The 15,261-nt window shown below is 39.3% G+C and overlaps 1 protein-coding gene across 7 annotated transcripts in view; it reads left to right on the top strand.

The window, feature by feature from the left end:
- Window positions 1-2,531: 2,531 nt before the first annotated feature.
- EPRS (glutamyl-prolyl-tRNA synthetase) overlaps window positions 2,532-15,261 on the top strand; it is a 39,480-nt gene continuing 26,750 nt past the window's right edge. For 6 of the 7 annotated variants that reach the window (XM_027898421.1, XM_027898419.1, XM_027898417.1 and 3 more), the window contains exons 1-7: window positions 2,532-2,655; window positions 5,010-5,094; window positions 9,481-9,580; window positions 11,297-11,453; window positions 12,585-12,724; window positions 13,386-13,486; window positions 14,719-14,845. In XM_027898421.1, the coding sequence (XP_027754222.1) occupies window positions 2,610-2,655; window positions 5,010-5,094; window positions 9,481-9,580; window positions 11,297-11,453; window positions 12,585-12,724; window positions 13,386-13,486; window positions 14,719-14,845 (756 nt within the window). In that variant the 5' untranslated portion in view covers window positions 2,532-2,609. Of the gene's footprint in view, window positions 2,656-3,929; window positions 3,948-5,009; window positions 5,095-9,480; window positions 9,581-11,296; window positions 11,454-12,584; window positions 12,725-13,385; window positions 13,487-14,718; window positions 14,846-15,261 lie in introns of those variants that run through there. The other variant, XM_027898422.1, reaches the window with a different exon arrangement.

Raw genomic sequence — 15,261 nt, 5'->3', positions numbered from 1 at the left:
CCACTTGAACACAAAAGAGAACAAGTATTAAATGACATAGAACTAGCTAAAACTGGCAACCTTAGCCAAAGCGGGTGAAGTCTCTTCAAGCTGAATTTGGAATTCTGGAGTTAGGATCTTGAACCACTGAGGCCTCTATGCCCTTTGTTTTCTCCAGATTTTGTGCCCCAAGTCCCTTATTCTCAAATTAAGGAGTCTTAGGGCATCCCTTTCCCCAGTAGTGTGACACTGAGGCATTCCATGAAGAGATGCCAGTTTCAACAGACAACGCATAGTTTTGCTTCTCTTTCTGTTGTCTTTGTGGAGAAAAGAGTGGCATATGTCAGCTTCTCAAGCATGTGGTGTCAGGGAGGGTGCCTGAACACAGCTGCTCGCTTATGTAAAGACTGAATCCCTAAGCTCCTCTCCCACGAGGTTTTTTTTGCTGTTACCTGTGCTGACACCATAAATGTTAAAGTAGCCTGCAGGCTGCACTGCACCCTTTCTTCCTCTCTGCCCCTCTTCATCCACACAAACCATCTTTCAACCAGCACTTAAAGGTACAAAAGTTATGTTTTCCATAGAGAAGAAAATTTCAGATTTCAGTTTTCAACATTATGTTCATGTTACTTCTTTTTCCTTTTCATCACACAAGGTGTTTAACAACTCTAATTTACTTAAGAGTCCTTAGATTATATCCTTTCCTCACCACAGGATAACATCAATATGACTTCAGTGCCTGAAAGCTGGCTCTGTTTTCAGCAAGCTGGAACACCTTGACACCAAAAGATATGAGCGAGGCAACTCTTGCTAAGGTGTTCCCAGTTTCTCCCTGTGCACGCATGGAACAGGATCTAAGGAAGGTCTTTCCTTAGTGAGGTCATCTTAGCGTAACATTTAGATAAATTAGCAAGATTAGCACTTACCTCATTCTATCGTGACACTGGATTAAAGCTGCATACATAGGACTGATGCATGCTTCTAATCCTTTGATCTAAAGCCTACCTTCCTTCTCTTTCCTCAAGTGCATGACTGGTAAGAGCAGGCAAGACAGATTCAGCCTGCTATAATTAGAACCTTCTTCATGTTTTGGCCCATTAGAAGTTTAGTCATTCCACATATTGATTGTGACTGAAGATTGAGCCATACAGCAAGTACAAGCCTAATCTCATTTCACTGCTTCAGTTATATATAATTTTCACCTTTAACTTATACAGGATTCTTTGTTATGCATGCTTTAGCTTTCCCATCAAAATCTGCATGTGAATTTGCAAAACATGTACAACTTACACAACGCAAAGCCTGCCTTAGTAATTCTTTCCATGTAATCATTAAAATACTAAGTACAGAACCCACTGTTAGTAAACTTCATCTATATATCTATATCCTTATTTTCATCTCAAACTTGTAATACGATTGAAAATCTCTTCAGCATAAGCCTGTTTCTAATTCTGCTGTAATTTCAGTCTGCTCTCTTTGTTACCTGAATGGGAGTAGAACACACATAGCATACACCAGCTTCTGCATGATGTGTACAGACACTTGTGTTTGGAAACACGTTCCATGCTTACAGAAACTATAAAACTGCTAACACAGGAGAATATTAAGTAGAGATCAAGGCCAGCAGCAGGACTCAATCATAAAAAACAGCACCTAACATACAGTCATGCTCTGGCTATACCACTGCATCCACTGCACAAAAAGCACTGGTCCACCAATCAAGCATTCGATAATTTCTCTGCTAGCACATTAGGTGGTACAGTAACAGCTATAAAATTAACAAGGGGAAAAAAAAAGTCACAGTGACACTGCATTGTCCTTGCAACAAAGTGAACTTGAGTCAGTCTCCTGTGAAAAACCGGTGACACAGCATTTTTGTAATTTGTTCCAAGATTCCTGAGGGTGGTTGGGCACTGGAACAGGCTCCCCAGGGAAGTGGTCCCAGCACCAAGGCTGCCAGAGTTCAAGCATTTGGACACTGCTGTCAGGCACATGATCTGCTTCTTGGGGCTGTGCTGTGCAGGGCCAGGAGATGGACCCGGTGATCCTTGTGGGTCCCTTCCAAGTAGGGATATTCTATGACTCATCTGGCTGCACGTTTGTCAGGAGCTGAACAAATAACATTCTACAAAAACAGACGAATGAAACCACTGCGCTCAAACGTGTCTGTACGTGTTGCGCCGTTCGTTTGTACCATCCCACATAGAAAAGGGGATGAAGGCATCTCCACGGCTGCTGCCACACATCCAACAGGGAGCTTTTGGACGCAATTCCCGCAAAGTCCTGGGGAAGGCTGTGAGAAGAGAAGCGCCGGCTCCTGGCACCGCTTAGAAGCCGGGCAGCCTCCTCCTGGCGCCCATCCCGGACGGCTTCCCGGGGCCGGGAGAGCGCCCTGCACCGCCCACCCGGCTCCGACTTCGCCGCCTCTTCCTGGCGGACTCAGGGACAAACCACGCTCCCTCCCCTCCTGTTCCGCCGCCTCTGTGGCTGCTCCCGACGGAAGTGACGGTCCATGGCCCGCCCCGGGGCGGGTCCTGCCGGGCCGCCGTGGCCGGGCCGACCCTCGCCGAGCTGGCAGCGCTAAGCGCCCCGCCCCGCACCCTGCCCTGGTTCCGGCGGCGACGGCGGGAATGGCGGCGCTGAGTCTCACCGTGGACGCGGGGAGCCCCCCGCTCGGTAAGTGCCGCCCCGACCTCGCTTCCCGCCCCCCACCCGCAGTCCTCGCTCTCCCGGGAGATCTGGCGGGCTCCATCCCCTCCATCCCCTCCCTCCCGTGCCCACCGTGTTGCATCATGCGGCGCCGCTTGTCCCCGCGTGCGGGGCCCGTGCCCGCCCTTCCTTCCCATCGCTCCCGTCCTTCCCGTTCCCTCCCGTCCTTCCCGGGGCCGTGTGCCCGCTGCGGCCTTGGCACGGCCGGGCGAGGCAGCGAGTCCCCGGTGCCTCTCGGAGTGTCCGCTCGGGCAGCGGTGACAGCGGCCGGCGCTGCCAGAACTCGGGCAGAGGGAACTCGGTCGCGGGCAGAGCCCTCGAGTGACTTGGCGCCTTGGGGCTGAATTTTAAGGCAGCCCTAGTGTAGGCTGCGTGCGTGTGAGCTCTGCTTGGTTGCTGCTGCCTTTTATTTTCAGTTCCTAATCTGTTGCTAAAATTCGGCTCGTCTGGGGAGCTGGTTCAAAGTTGCACTATGAAATCCGTGCTCTTTCAGTTTCTCACTCGCTGTCCTCCGAGGTTATTTTGCCTTTAAAAATGTGAGAGCCTCCTTGACTGCACTCTCAGCCATCTGGAAACAACATTTTGAATGTGTTACATACCATTTCTCCATTTTGTTACAGCTATTCAAAATAAATTTTCTTCCCATTCTTCGTCACAGTTTATTGATTTCTTTTTCATGCTGTTGTTTTTCCCAGAGTTCAATACAACTTGTATGACTATTGATTTAAGGTACAATAACATACAAGTTTTAAATAAAATTTCTTCTGATACTTTTTTTATACTGGTTTGCCAGAAAATGATGCAATATGGGTTATGATTAACATCACGTTTAGGGGCTTTGGAAACCTCTTTTCTTTTGATAGTTGGTGAGTAGCACTAGAGATTTAATTCAGGAGATTGCGTGATTGTGTCAGAAATATTACATGTTACAGATGAAGCATTATGGTAAACATTTGTATCAAGAAGACAACCTTGCTCATCCTACTCATCCTTACTTCATACAATTCATCATGTCTGCTGTGCTCTGGGAAAAGTATACTGGCTTTTAATGTCATTAGTATTAATTACATAGCTTGGTGCACATAATGCTTGTCATTTTCAAAGCATTTCCGTGCATGTTATTAAAATACTTACGTGTCTTAACAAACGTACTGCATAAGGGATGTCATCCTGAATTTCACAGATGGATAACTGAGGGATGGGAAGAAGAACCTTGACTTACTCTTAATGCCAGAAGAAGGGTTTTCAGCTGAGCACAGGTGAGAGCTAGGGAATTCCTAGCTCCAGTGGTTTGTATTTAGGCCAGTGTATTAATAGCTTCCAGTGTCATCTGCCGTGGGTAGTTAGTGCATTGTTCTAGGGAAGATAAAGTGAACAACGCACCATGAAGCTGTAACAGGTTAGATGCCTTTCAAGACCCAGAGTATAGTCCTTTATCTAGTTTCATTTAAGTAATATTTGCCTATGCAGAAGCTTGCTGTCCTTGTACGTGCTTTTGAGCAAAGTTGAAGAACACAAGCTCTGCTACTTATGTTCAGCAGGCTGAATCTGGACCAGAGCCAATCCAGAAATACAGCCAAGTTAGCTCAGTGCTTTGTTTAAGCTGCTATGTTGTGCTGTGTTGTGCTTGAGATCAGAGCAGGTTTGCATCAAGCCACTTTGAATGTGGGCAGAGCTGTCCTCCAATCAGTGATGTAGCCTAAAAACTTCGATAAATATTTTCTTTCCGGAGACCATTTTTAACTGTCAGTGCAGAACTGCTTACTCTGAGAATCCTGTGTCATCTTCCTGCACTTTCACATAGATAGAGTTTATTGGTTTTGAATGGCTAATCTTTTCATAAACTTTAATTCAGGTTAAAAATAGTCTCATCCTCTTTCAGAAAGTACTGGTACGTTCAGTTATTCATCTCCATTGTTGCATGTGTCAGGACTGGGATGGAGTGCATTAGTAATACTGTTCAGTAATTAAAAGCATTTTGTTTAGCATCTCTACATATATTGGAGGACAGGACTAATTTTTACAATACCCTCAGGAAGCAAAATGTATTGCTGCTGACACTTGCTGAGCTCACTGCAGATCACTGTGTGCTGGACATTGTCAGTTTGAAGCTGTAAGGATTGCCAAGAAGAAGAAGAAGCCTCTTGCATATAAGACTGAATATTGATTTCCCCCCCTCCCCCCCCGAGCAGTCTTACTTGAAGGAGTCAGTTCAGTCATCAGGTCCTGTTGGAGAAGAAATGTAGCTGCTTGAGTGTTGCTGAGAAAGGTATCTTTCCCGGAAGGAAGTTCAGTATCTTTTTCTCTTGTTCTTTTTAAAGGAGCTCTGCTGACAGTGGAGCATGTGAAGAATGATGTTAAAATTTCAGTGGAAGAAGGCAAAGAAACCATCCTCCGTGTGTCTGAGTAAGTGACTTTGCATCTCTCCTTCTAGCTTTGGGTCAGCAGTTTTAAAAGTCACATGGTTGTAACATTGACAGTAACCTTTTGAAGTAGGTGGAAGAGAAAAAATACAGTTTTATTTATCACTGCATTACTGATGTCTCTTTGCAGCATAGGCAAAACATTAACAGTGTATTCTAAACTAGAGCTTTATGGCTAAAGCTCTTGTATTCTTATTTTCATGCACTTACATATAATTATTGTTATAATTCACTTTATTGTTTAGGACTTTTTGTGGTGCCATGGATTATCAAAAGCAAGACCATTCTTATGTTAGGTAGGACTGGTATACAAGATTCCTAGGACTTCTGTGTGTGTGGTGAACTGGATTTAAAATGTTTTATGACATTTTAGGCTCACTGCTGCATATATAAGTGAAGGCATAATGTTATCTCAGAAAAGTTCTAATTAACTGTGCTATGCTATCCAGTGTATCCCATCTGCATTTCCAAATTGGAAATTTCTGTAGTAATCTATTGTCTGTCCTTCTAAAAATACTCTGCCATTGGAATGATTAATTTCAGATTTGGGGCATGAAGATGGTCCTTACAGTCTGAGTAAGATCAAATGTATATCAGAAATACAGGACTAACACTGTTAGTTTTGGGAAACTGCATTGTCACATTAGATTCCACATCAGGGTAGGACATCTGGATATATCAAGAAGAGATATCCTGCTATTTGAAGTACCACTGACATATTAGTGGAAATCTCTGACCTCCAGTATCTACAGTAAGGAGCACGTTTGTACTCGTAAACATTACGATTGTAACTTAAAATACACTAACACTATGATGAATTTGGAACTGGTGATGATAGGTGTAGTTTTTGAATACTGATTATTTTTTTAAAGATTGGAGGGGGGGAATCTATTGTTCGAAGACTTGCTGACAAACTCATTTTGTGAGCCATTTCAGTAGAAGATCCTGTTAAAGCCATCAGTGCATCATAAACTATAAACCTGCATGTCTGTACGATGGCTGTAAAAGCAACATATTTCATGTGTTGTGGAGTTCCTGACTTGATCCTCGTACTGTAACACCAGCTGAGCATTTCCACTCTTTTTAGGGGGAAAGAGCTTGTCACTGTGTGCATCTGTGCAAAAAATCAAAGCAGAGGAAGACTCACAGTCTTCAGTCATGGTTGTTTTACTGATTGCAAATATTGGTTCCTGTTTAAAATGTTAGACCTGAACTCAGATGTGAGTTCTTACTGCAATCTGATATTACATCTTTTGTTGTGCCTAGTGATGGCATTGAATTTGTGATTTTTGAATTAAAGCAAGAGAAACGTGACAGGTTGTATTGGGACTTAATTGCTGCAGCTTTAATAATTTTTGGTGTGTGTCATGCACGTGTGGGATACAGCTTACATAACACAGAGTTAATTGGATATTTTTCAGTTGCGTGAGAAAGTTTTCCCCATAAATAGCTTTAGTCAGGTTTTGGTTTCATTTTACTTAGTCAGTTTAGGCAGTGCATGTCTGTATATACCAAAAAATATGCATATATAGTGTATGCTCCTTTGACACATCGGAATTATCGTGGAATATTATAAATTTATGCACTTGACATTGAAATAATACTTCATTTTATTAAATAATTTTGTATTACCATGCCTTCTTCCCACTGCATTGCAAAAATGCGCCTTTTGGCTGTAATGGAACTTGTCAGAAATGTAAAGCAAATGCTGCACTTTGGCCCCACACGGATAATATCTAGAGTCATGGTTCCATCAGATGGAAATTTTTGTCTGTTAGTGTCCTCTCATCCCTGGCATTGGATTATGTTCAAGAAGTTATTCCAAACCTCAATATTGCATTAATTTTCTCTTACTTGGTTGTACAATCATTTTAAAAATTGATTCTCTATTTTAAAGTCTGTTAAAAGTGTATCTGTAACGTGGGGAAGCATCAGCTGAACTCATATCTCAACTAATGCTTTGGGTAAATGGATTTCATGGCACCAGTTCTACTGAAGCTATCTTGTTTTGGCATGACTTGAAAATCACTTGGGATGTTTCAGATTTTGATGGGTTTTTTTCCAGGAATCCATTAGTTCTAATGGCTTAACTTGAAATAAAAAAGATTTTGTTTGTGATTCTTCTAGGTTCGATTTTTGAAACTTAGTTAAAATCTAGTAATAAGCTTTTCAGCTAACTCGCTGAAACTTAGCTGTCACATAGTTAGCTGAAAAGTTTCTTACTAATTTGAGATGATAAAATTTTTTTTATAGGTAATTTTTGAAGCCTTAACTTCAAAACTTCATGTGGTAATAGCTCCTAAGCAAACCACTCAGCTACTTAGCACTCTGCTCTAGCTGGTGGCTTTGTGGAATGTTTTAGTATACTTGCCTCTTGTCAGATTACAAACTGCTGTACTGCTCTTCTGTTTTGTGTTGTGAGCAATTACTTGTAGGCAGATGAATCCGACCATTCTGCAATGCTTTTTACAAATTATTTCAATGAAGATTTCTTACAATTGGAAATCATTTGTGCTTTGTTTTGTGTTTGCGCTTTTTTTTTTTTTTTCCCTTCTCCCATATTTTCTTTTACTTCTTGAAGATCTGCCCTGGTGTTTAATTATGTGACATTTTGTGTCAACTTTGAAGAGATACTCTTTGCCTGTAACATTACATTGTCCATGTTCATTCTTCCTTACTTAGCCCTGGAGTTAGCTGGCACTAGCTGCAAAGAGCCTTTTATAACTTTTCAAAAGAGACCAATTAGCCCTGTTTGGATGGAAGTTTTGGGGTTTTTTTCCTGAAGAAAATAACTTCAAGAACAAGTAAAATTTTACTCGAAGTAGCATTGTCCTATTTCATATGTTTATTCAGTTTTGCTTGAGTAATCACGAGTTTTGTTTTAGTATGACCCACTGAAAACAATAAAAATACATTTCACAGACTTCCCGAGTGCAAATGTACTGAAAATGTTGTTTTCCTCGGTTTGAAGAAGCTTCATTAAAATCTGATAGCGGTGTCAAATTATAATAGGACATACTTTGTGTAAGTTGAGCACCTTACTGTGGCTTTTGTTTTTAGTTATGTTTTATGGGTCTTCTATGTACTGGATCCTGGATGCTTGAAAAGCTAGAAGAAGAAAAAAAACCCTCTCCACAATGAATTATATTCCTTAGGTTTTAGTGCAGTTAACCTAATGAGACTGACTGATCAATTTGTACTAAAAAGGGAACTTATTCAAACTGTTAACATATCAAGAAGTCTTCTGTGTAATTTTCAGAACTTTCATTGATTTTAGTGAGGTCTGAGGGCTACCAAAAATTCTTGTGATTTTATAAAGGATGCAGGGGATGCAGTAAGTATAAAAGGAAGTGCAGAACTATGACAGAACAGAATTGTAACCTTGGCTGGAAAACTTGGAGTGTAGCATTCCATCCCTTAAATTGAGTAAATGTTCAGAAGAACATTCAGAAGAACTTGCAGGAGCTCCTCTTGTTGTTGTCAGTGCTTGTTTAGAAGCAATTGGAGATCTGTTTTTCAATCTACACCTACACAAAAGTGTAGAGATGAGTGTTATCGGGAGAACTGATGGTTGTAAAGCCTCTTTCTTCCTAAACTCTTCAGTAAATACAAATACACCTTGAATTGGAAGCTAGATTTCTGACAGTATGCAACTTTTTTTAATACTGTAAGTAAGGTAGAAAAGGAAGATAAAAACATAGAAGTATGGTCTTTGGAAAGCCCTTATTCTCCAGATCTGTTCAAAATTTTCATAAGCAGAATGGGAAAAACAAATTCAAATTAGTCTTTTATATGGAGGAAGACAGGGTAAAAAAAAGAAATACAGGCAGGCAAGCTTGTTCATTAAGGGATGGTCTCAATAAAGTATGAACTGAGTGAGTAACAAATCAAGAGGATTTTTCTTTCCCTGAATCTAGCTCTTAAAACCATGGTGAAGACTTCTCAAGTCTTCTGTAAATTGTCTAGGAATCCTTTTCAAAGTCATCCTTTTATGAAAAGAAAACAAGTATTGATTAGCTCTTTATATTCTGGAAAATACATAGCTCAGGTTATGCTGTCAGAACGTGGAGTTTTATTATTTGACAGAATAATAGAGGGTTTTATTTTCTTAATTCCTGTCTGGGTTTAGAAACTTGTTGTTCCATTTGGTGATAGAAAAACAAGGACTTATTTATTCTTTTGCTAGGTTTATGCAGTTTTTTGTTTGTTTGTTTGTTTGTTTTTTAACCTGGTGACCTGGTACCTGTTGGTTCACGCAGAAGTTATTCTGTGTTCACTTTACACATGTTTAAGCCATGTGCGTACAATTGAAGTTGAGGTAGTAATTTAATAGGCATGTATCTTGCCTCTTCCTTTTTTTTTTTTTCAGGCACGTTTCATTTACTGATGTGAATTCAATAGCTCGGTATCTGGCTAGAGTTGCTGCATCTGCTGGGTTGTATGGCTCGAATCTGTTGGAACACACTGAGGTGAGAAGGAATCATAGAATGGTTTGAGTTGGAAGGGACCTTAAAGATCATCTGGTTCCAACCCCCTGCCATGGGCAGGGACACCTTCCACTAGACCAAGTTGTTCAAAGCCCCATCCAACCTGGCCTTGAATCGCACTCCTCTTGTTTGTTTGGGGTTTTTTACCTTTTTCACTCTTGGCCTGTGTTCAAAGTTGGGGGGAAATTTTTTTTTTGGGTTGATTGTTTTTGAACTTGTGTCTGTTCTACATTCTATTGTCAGATTGAGGTTCCAGCTCTGTGGGTTGCTGAGAGTTTTGTTTTTCTCAGCTTTCTCCTTCTTACAAAGAAGAGTAAAAAACCTGAGCTTTGAAAGGGCTGCCCTTTCCCACCCCTGCAATAACAACTCCTAAGCTGACAGTTCACTCATGTAAGGTAATTCAAGTTGGAGGGTGACAGATGCGATTTTTCCCTCCTCACTGTTGTCAGTACTGTTGCCATTAGTTGCTACCTTGTAACACTTCAGTGTAACAGCAAGGAACACCTTGTGAAATTGAAATCCTGAAGTACTTTTTGCTGTACTTGATGAGGAAAACCTTGACCCCAATTTCTTCCTGAGTCTAACTCGGAATAATCAACCACTTTGGGTTGGTAAATGAAACTAACAAATTGAAATTTATTTTGTCTAAAATATAGCTGGTCTCAAGGGAAGTGTTGCCTTAGTGTTTTGCTTGTAAGGCGTTTAAAAAGTTGTAGGTTATGTTGTGGCTATTTAAACTTTCTATACAGCCCCCTTATTTTTAGCTTAGGCCCAGTCCTCTGCAAACACTCTTTAAAGATTGGTGTTGCTGTTAAAATGGTTCTTTTTGCTTCATGTCTTTCAAAAATAAAAACTGTACTTTGAGAAGTACCGTGACAGCTGCATTTGTGGTGCACATATTTCGGAGCATAGCTGCAAATGATTGAACTGAATCCTGTGGTGGTTGTAATTATATCTGTGCCTGCCACGTTGCCTCAAATATTGGAAAGCTTCCCGTTGCAGTTTACAGAACACTTCCACATGAAATAGGGCCAGAGGACTAGAAGAGGCACTTAGTCTGTTACAGGGTTGAGGGATGCAATTTATAGACAGGGCTACATTATTAACCAACTTAATTAATATTTTTTTTTGTTTATTTTTGTATGAAGATATAGGAGGAGACTGCTTTGCATGGAAAAAGGGGTGGAATATGGTGGAGGAGGGATTCAATTACTTCAAGTCTAAAAGGAAATGAGGGAGAAAAGATAGAGACTGAGGGGAAAGTGATATACTTAACCAGTAACAATACCAGGAAGATTAAATAGGTCACAAATATGTTATCTCAATACTTAAAGGATAAAGATGATTATTATATGCTCCGTGTGATAAATAAGTACCTAAGAACTGTTGATTATTTTACCAATGAGAGTAACTTCAATGAAGTTGGTATTTTCAGCAGTTGGAATTCATGCTGAAGGAAGGAACTAAGTTTAATCATTTAGTATAATTCTGGATGAATTTTTCAGTATAATTTATTTTAAGCATTCTTTCAACATATATTATGATTTATTATCTGATATATGATCCTGATATATGCTAATGATCCTGCTAATATTTTCTGTTCAACTATTAAATGGATTACATGTTATTTCAGTTATCTAACAAGCTTAATTCTCATTCCTTTAGTAACTTTAGCTGTCTTTTGTCCCTTCAAACTAGATTGACCATTGGCTGGAGTTCAGTGCCACAAAGTTATCTGCTGCCAGCCAGTTTCTTTCAGCAGTCCAAGAGCTCAACCACTGTCTGTCTCTAAGAACCTACTTGGTCGGGAACTCTCTGAGCCTTGCAGACTTGTGTGTCTGGGCTGTACTAAAAGGTATCAGTACATGTCCTCTGTTTCACTGGCTTACAATCATGGTATACCAGGAATCTCCAAATTTCATTTTTTTGTGGGTGCTAGTAGTACCTCCTAGCTGTATGACAGACTGCATACTATTATGTACACTGCTTTGACCTGTTCATCACTGGTGATGGCAATAGTATTTCTTAGGAAACCCTAGATTTTTTTTTTAATCATTGTTGTATTTGGAAATTTATGAGATGCAATCCCTATTTTTTTTTTTTTAACTTCTTTTGTGTTAACTGTAGGAGTGTCTTTCATTACCTGTTTCCTAAATATGCAAATATGCCATGTGAAATTATATACATAGACCTTTCCACAGTATTATCTTAGGAGAGGAAATTTCTTTGGTCTACTTTCAATTATTAGAAGAGGTATATGTTACTCTGTGAAATAACCTTTGAAGGTTAAAAAGGAGCTTTGATCTCTTTTTATGTGTTTAGTTTTTATATTCTCTTAACTCCATGTCCAAAGGCGATAGGTGACAATCTACCATGCAGTATAACCAAACTCCTGTTAAAAGTGAAGTGCATAATCAAGATTAAAAGCTAGCAGCTTTTAATATTTTTTCAAAGTTGCTGCTCTTGAGAGAAATCTGAGGGAAGTGTCCTTTTTTTTTTTTTTTTTTTCTCCTTTTCCCCATCGGAATCTTTCTAATGAAGTTGTGTTCCTTGAAAATTAAGTTGTGGGAATACAGCCCCTCAAAAATAAAGGAGAGCATTGGTACAAGCTTCACTTATAATAAAACTTAGAAAACATCAAATGTAGACACAGTAGAGGGATATCCTGTATTTCTGCCTTGAAATAAAGTTGATACTAGTTTTGAGGTGGATAATACAAAGAAAAGTGTATATTCACCATTCTCAACCACCCTTTGCCTTGATGAATCCAAGGAAGAATGCAGTATGTTTTGGGTTTAGAGAGAGTTTGTTTATTTAATTTTCTTTAGAATGGCTTGTGTATCTTGGACTAAATATCTCTTCAGAAGAGAGAGTAAAAGTAGATTACTTAAAATCATAATCTTTTTTTAGTCTTAAAAAGCTGCTATTGGTAATAATTTAATTTTTTTATTTTAGTAGTTTGAAAAATTATTTTTTTCCCTAACAGATAATAACGTATGGCAAGAGCAATTACAGCAAAACAAAACCCCTGTGCATGCAAAGCGATGGTACAACTTCCTTGAGGTACAGCATGCTTTTCAGTCAGTAGGAGCCAAGTGGGCTGCTGGTACACCAAAGGTTAAAATGGTAAGGTTTACTGACATCCTCTGGAGAGAGTAGCTTTGTTTTTGTGAATACACTGCAAGAAAATTTTATTTTATTATTTTAAGCTAGAGAATTAAAAATTAAAAGGAACCAGCTGTGCAGTTAACTAAACTTCTGTAAACTCTTGTTCATAGCTAAAGCTGTCACTTTCAAATTTAGAAAGGAGTGAGTGGTGTAGTTCAGTGCTTAAGTAGAATCGTGAAAATTTGGCACTGCTTCTTTTAATCGGCACTGCTCTTTAGATATATTGTTTCCTTTTTCCAAAGAGAGTTTGAGGTCCTGATAGGCCTGCAAAGGTTCCACTCTTCGGTTGATTGATCTTGTTGATCATATTCAGGTTAAGAACACTGACATATAAAAACTTAGATTGCAAGTATATTCTTTTATGGAAAAAATTAAACAACTTGGTGGGACTTTTCAGTCTGGGATCAGACTTGAAGATAGAATAACTTAAAACTTCAGAACTGATCTTATTTTGGTGCGCTATGAGTAATGTCAAAGTTGTGAAGACATGAGTTTAGGGCCCAGTGTGGCAACTTTTTCTTGTCTGGTTTGAAAGGAGACCTTGATACAGAAGCTATTATCTAGAGTTTTTTATCTGATTTCACAGCTAATGCAGTCTGTAATTGTATCTCTTTTTAAGGCAACAGAAAAAGAAAAGAAAGCGGATGTTGGGAAGTTTGTTGAACTTCCTGGTGCAGAGATGGGAAAGGTCATTGTAAGGTTCCCTCCTGAAGCAAGTGGGTAAGAAACATGAATAGCTTTGGTGAGGATGTTAATCATCTTATCAGACAAGACTGTTAAGGCAAATGGGTGTTTAAAGCTCTGTCTACATTAGAGCTGTATGTTCACTTCTCCTTTATACTTCATTGCACTGTTACCTGAACTTGGCATAGGGAGGTTAGTTGCTAGGAGGTAACATGGTTCTGCTCAGCAGTGGGATGAGGAGAAGAAGGAGGAGGGCACTTGCATGGGTAATGGTGGTGTGTGCGCTACCAGGAGCTGTGATGTGTACATACAGTCTTTGTGAGTTGGGTCAAAGGACTCGGTGCTTTTCAAGGAAGCTTAGATTTGAGAAGGGAAAGATGTGTGGGATGGCCTTCCTTGGGGAAGCTTGACACCAGGTAGAGGCCCAGGGGTCCAGACTGTATGGAATACCAAAGCACAAACCCCTTAAAGATCACATAGAGGACATATGATGAGCCAGTGTAATAAATTCATTTTTCAACCAGCGTTTCATTTCCTGTTTCTTTTTAGAATTGCCTGATAACCTGTAAAATTTCCATGATTACATTTCTTCATTAATCTGGCTGTTCAGCATCATGTGACTTCTGTAGTTGTGTTTCTTACTCTATTAGTCCAGTATAAAGTGTTACTCAAATATTATAAATTATGTGTTATGTACATCTATGTGTATAACATGCTGTTCTCAACGTACCTTAGTAGTTTTTGGTGACTTAATTCTGATATTTTATTTAAAACACTGTTCTTCAGGGACACATTACTGGAACGTGATTTTCATTTTGTGGGTTTGGGGATTTATATTTAGTTGAAGATATCAGTACCTTTATAGCTCATGTTAAAAATACACAGCAGCCACCATTTCAGAAAATTCCATTCTTCTGAATGTGAGTAGGTTCAGATTATCTGGTAGCTGCGACTGGGTATCATCAGCAGTTGGTTTAAGTTAGTCTGTAAAATTGGAGATAATTGCAGTCTAGGTTTTATATCCATAGTGACACTGTAATTTACAGATATAGATAGTTTTAACAGTTAACTACTATGTTTATGGTAGAAGAAACATAAACTACTTTCATAAATGTTTAGTATTTCAACAAATATCCTTGGTTGGCTTTTTTTGTTACACTTAAGTATTGCTTTCCATTCTTTCTCATTCTCTCACAAAAAAAAAAAAAAAAACCAAAACTAGCTGAAGTAGTGCTAGTGTATACATTTATTTTTTATTTCCTTTTTAGATATCTGCATATTGGTCATGCCAAAGCTGCCCTGCTAAATCAGCACTACCAGGTTAATTTTAAAGGAAAACTTATTATGAGATTTGATGACACAAATCCAGAAAAAGAGAAAGAAGACTTTGAGAAGGTATGATAAGACAGCAGAGAAATCCACTCACTGTGTAGCTAATTCAGGGGTAAATGGCATGCAGATCTACTGTTGCACACTTCTGTTGCACTAGGGTTTTACCATATCAATATTACACTTAAGTCTTATGCTTGGAAGACATTGCTGTCAACTTCTCCTTAAAAAGCTTAAAGGTTTTTTACTGGTAGCTAAGATATTTCTTCCCTTTCTCAAATGTTTATTTCACAGTATGTAGATGTGCAACTCTTGCAGTACGCTGTTGTTGTCACTGCATAAACACTACTTAGTGTGTAATAAGTAATTTGCTTCAGCTTTCATCTCCTTTTCTTGTTCTGCCTCCTTCTTTAAGTCTGATCTCATGTAATTATAGGCTGTGAATGAAAGATAAGCGTGTGACTCGTTTTCTTTCATGCTTA

The sequence above is a fragment of the Empidonax traillii genome, unplaced genomic scaffold (genome assembly GCF_003031625.1).
Source record: "Empidonax traillii isolate 1590-97213 ecotype Southwest subspecies unplaced genomic scaffold, ASM303162v1 scaffold596:size394506, whole genome shotgun sequence".
Taxonomy (NCBI): Eukaryota; Metazoa; Chordata; class Aves; order Passeriformes; family Tyrannidae; genus Empidonax; species Empidonax traillii.
Note: the sequence above shows the minus strand (reverse complement) of the source record. Positions and strands in the feature narration are given on the sequence as shown.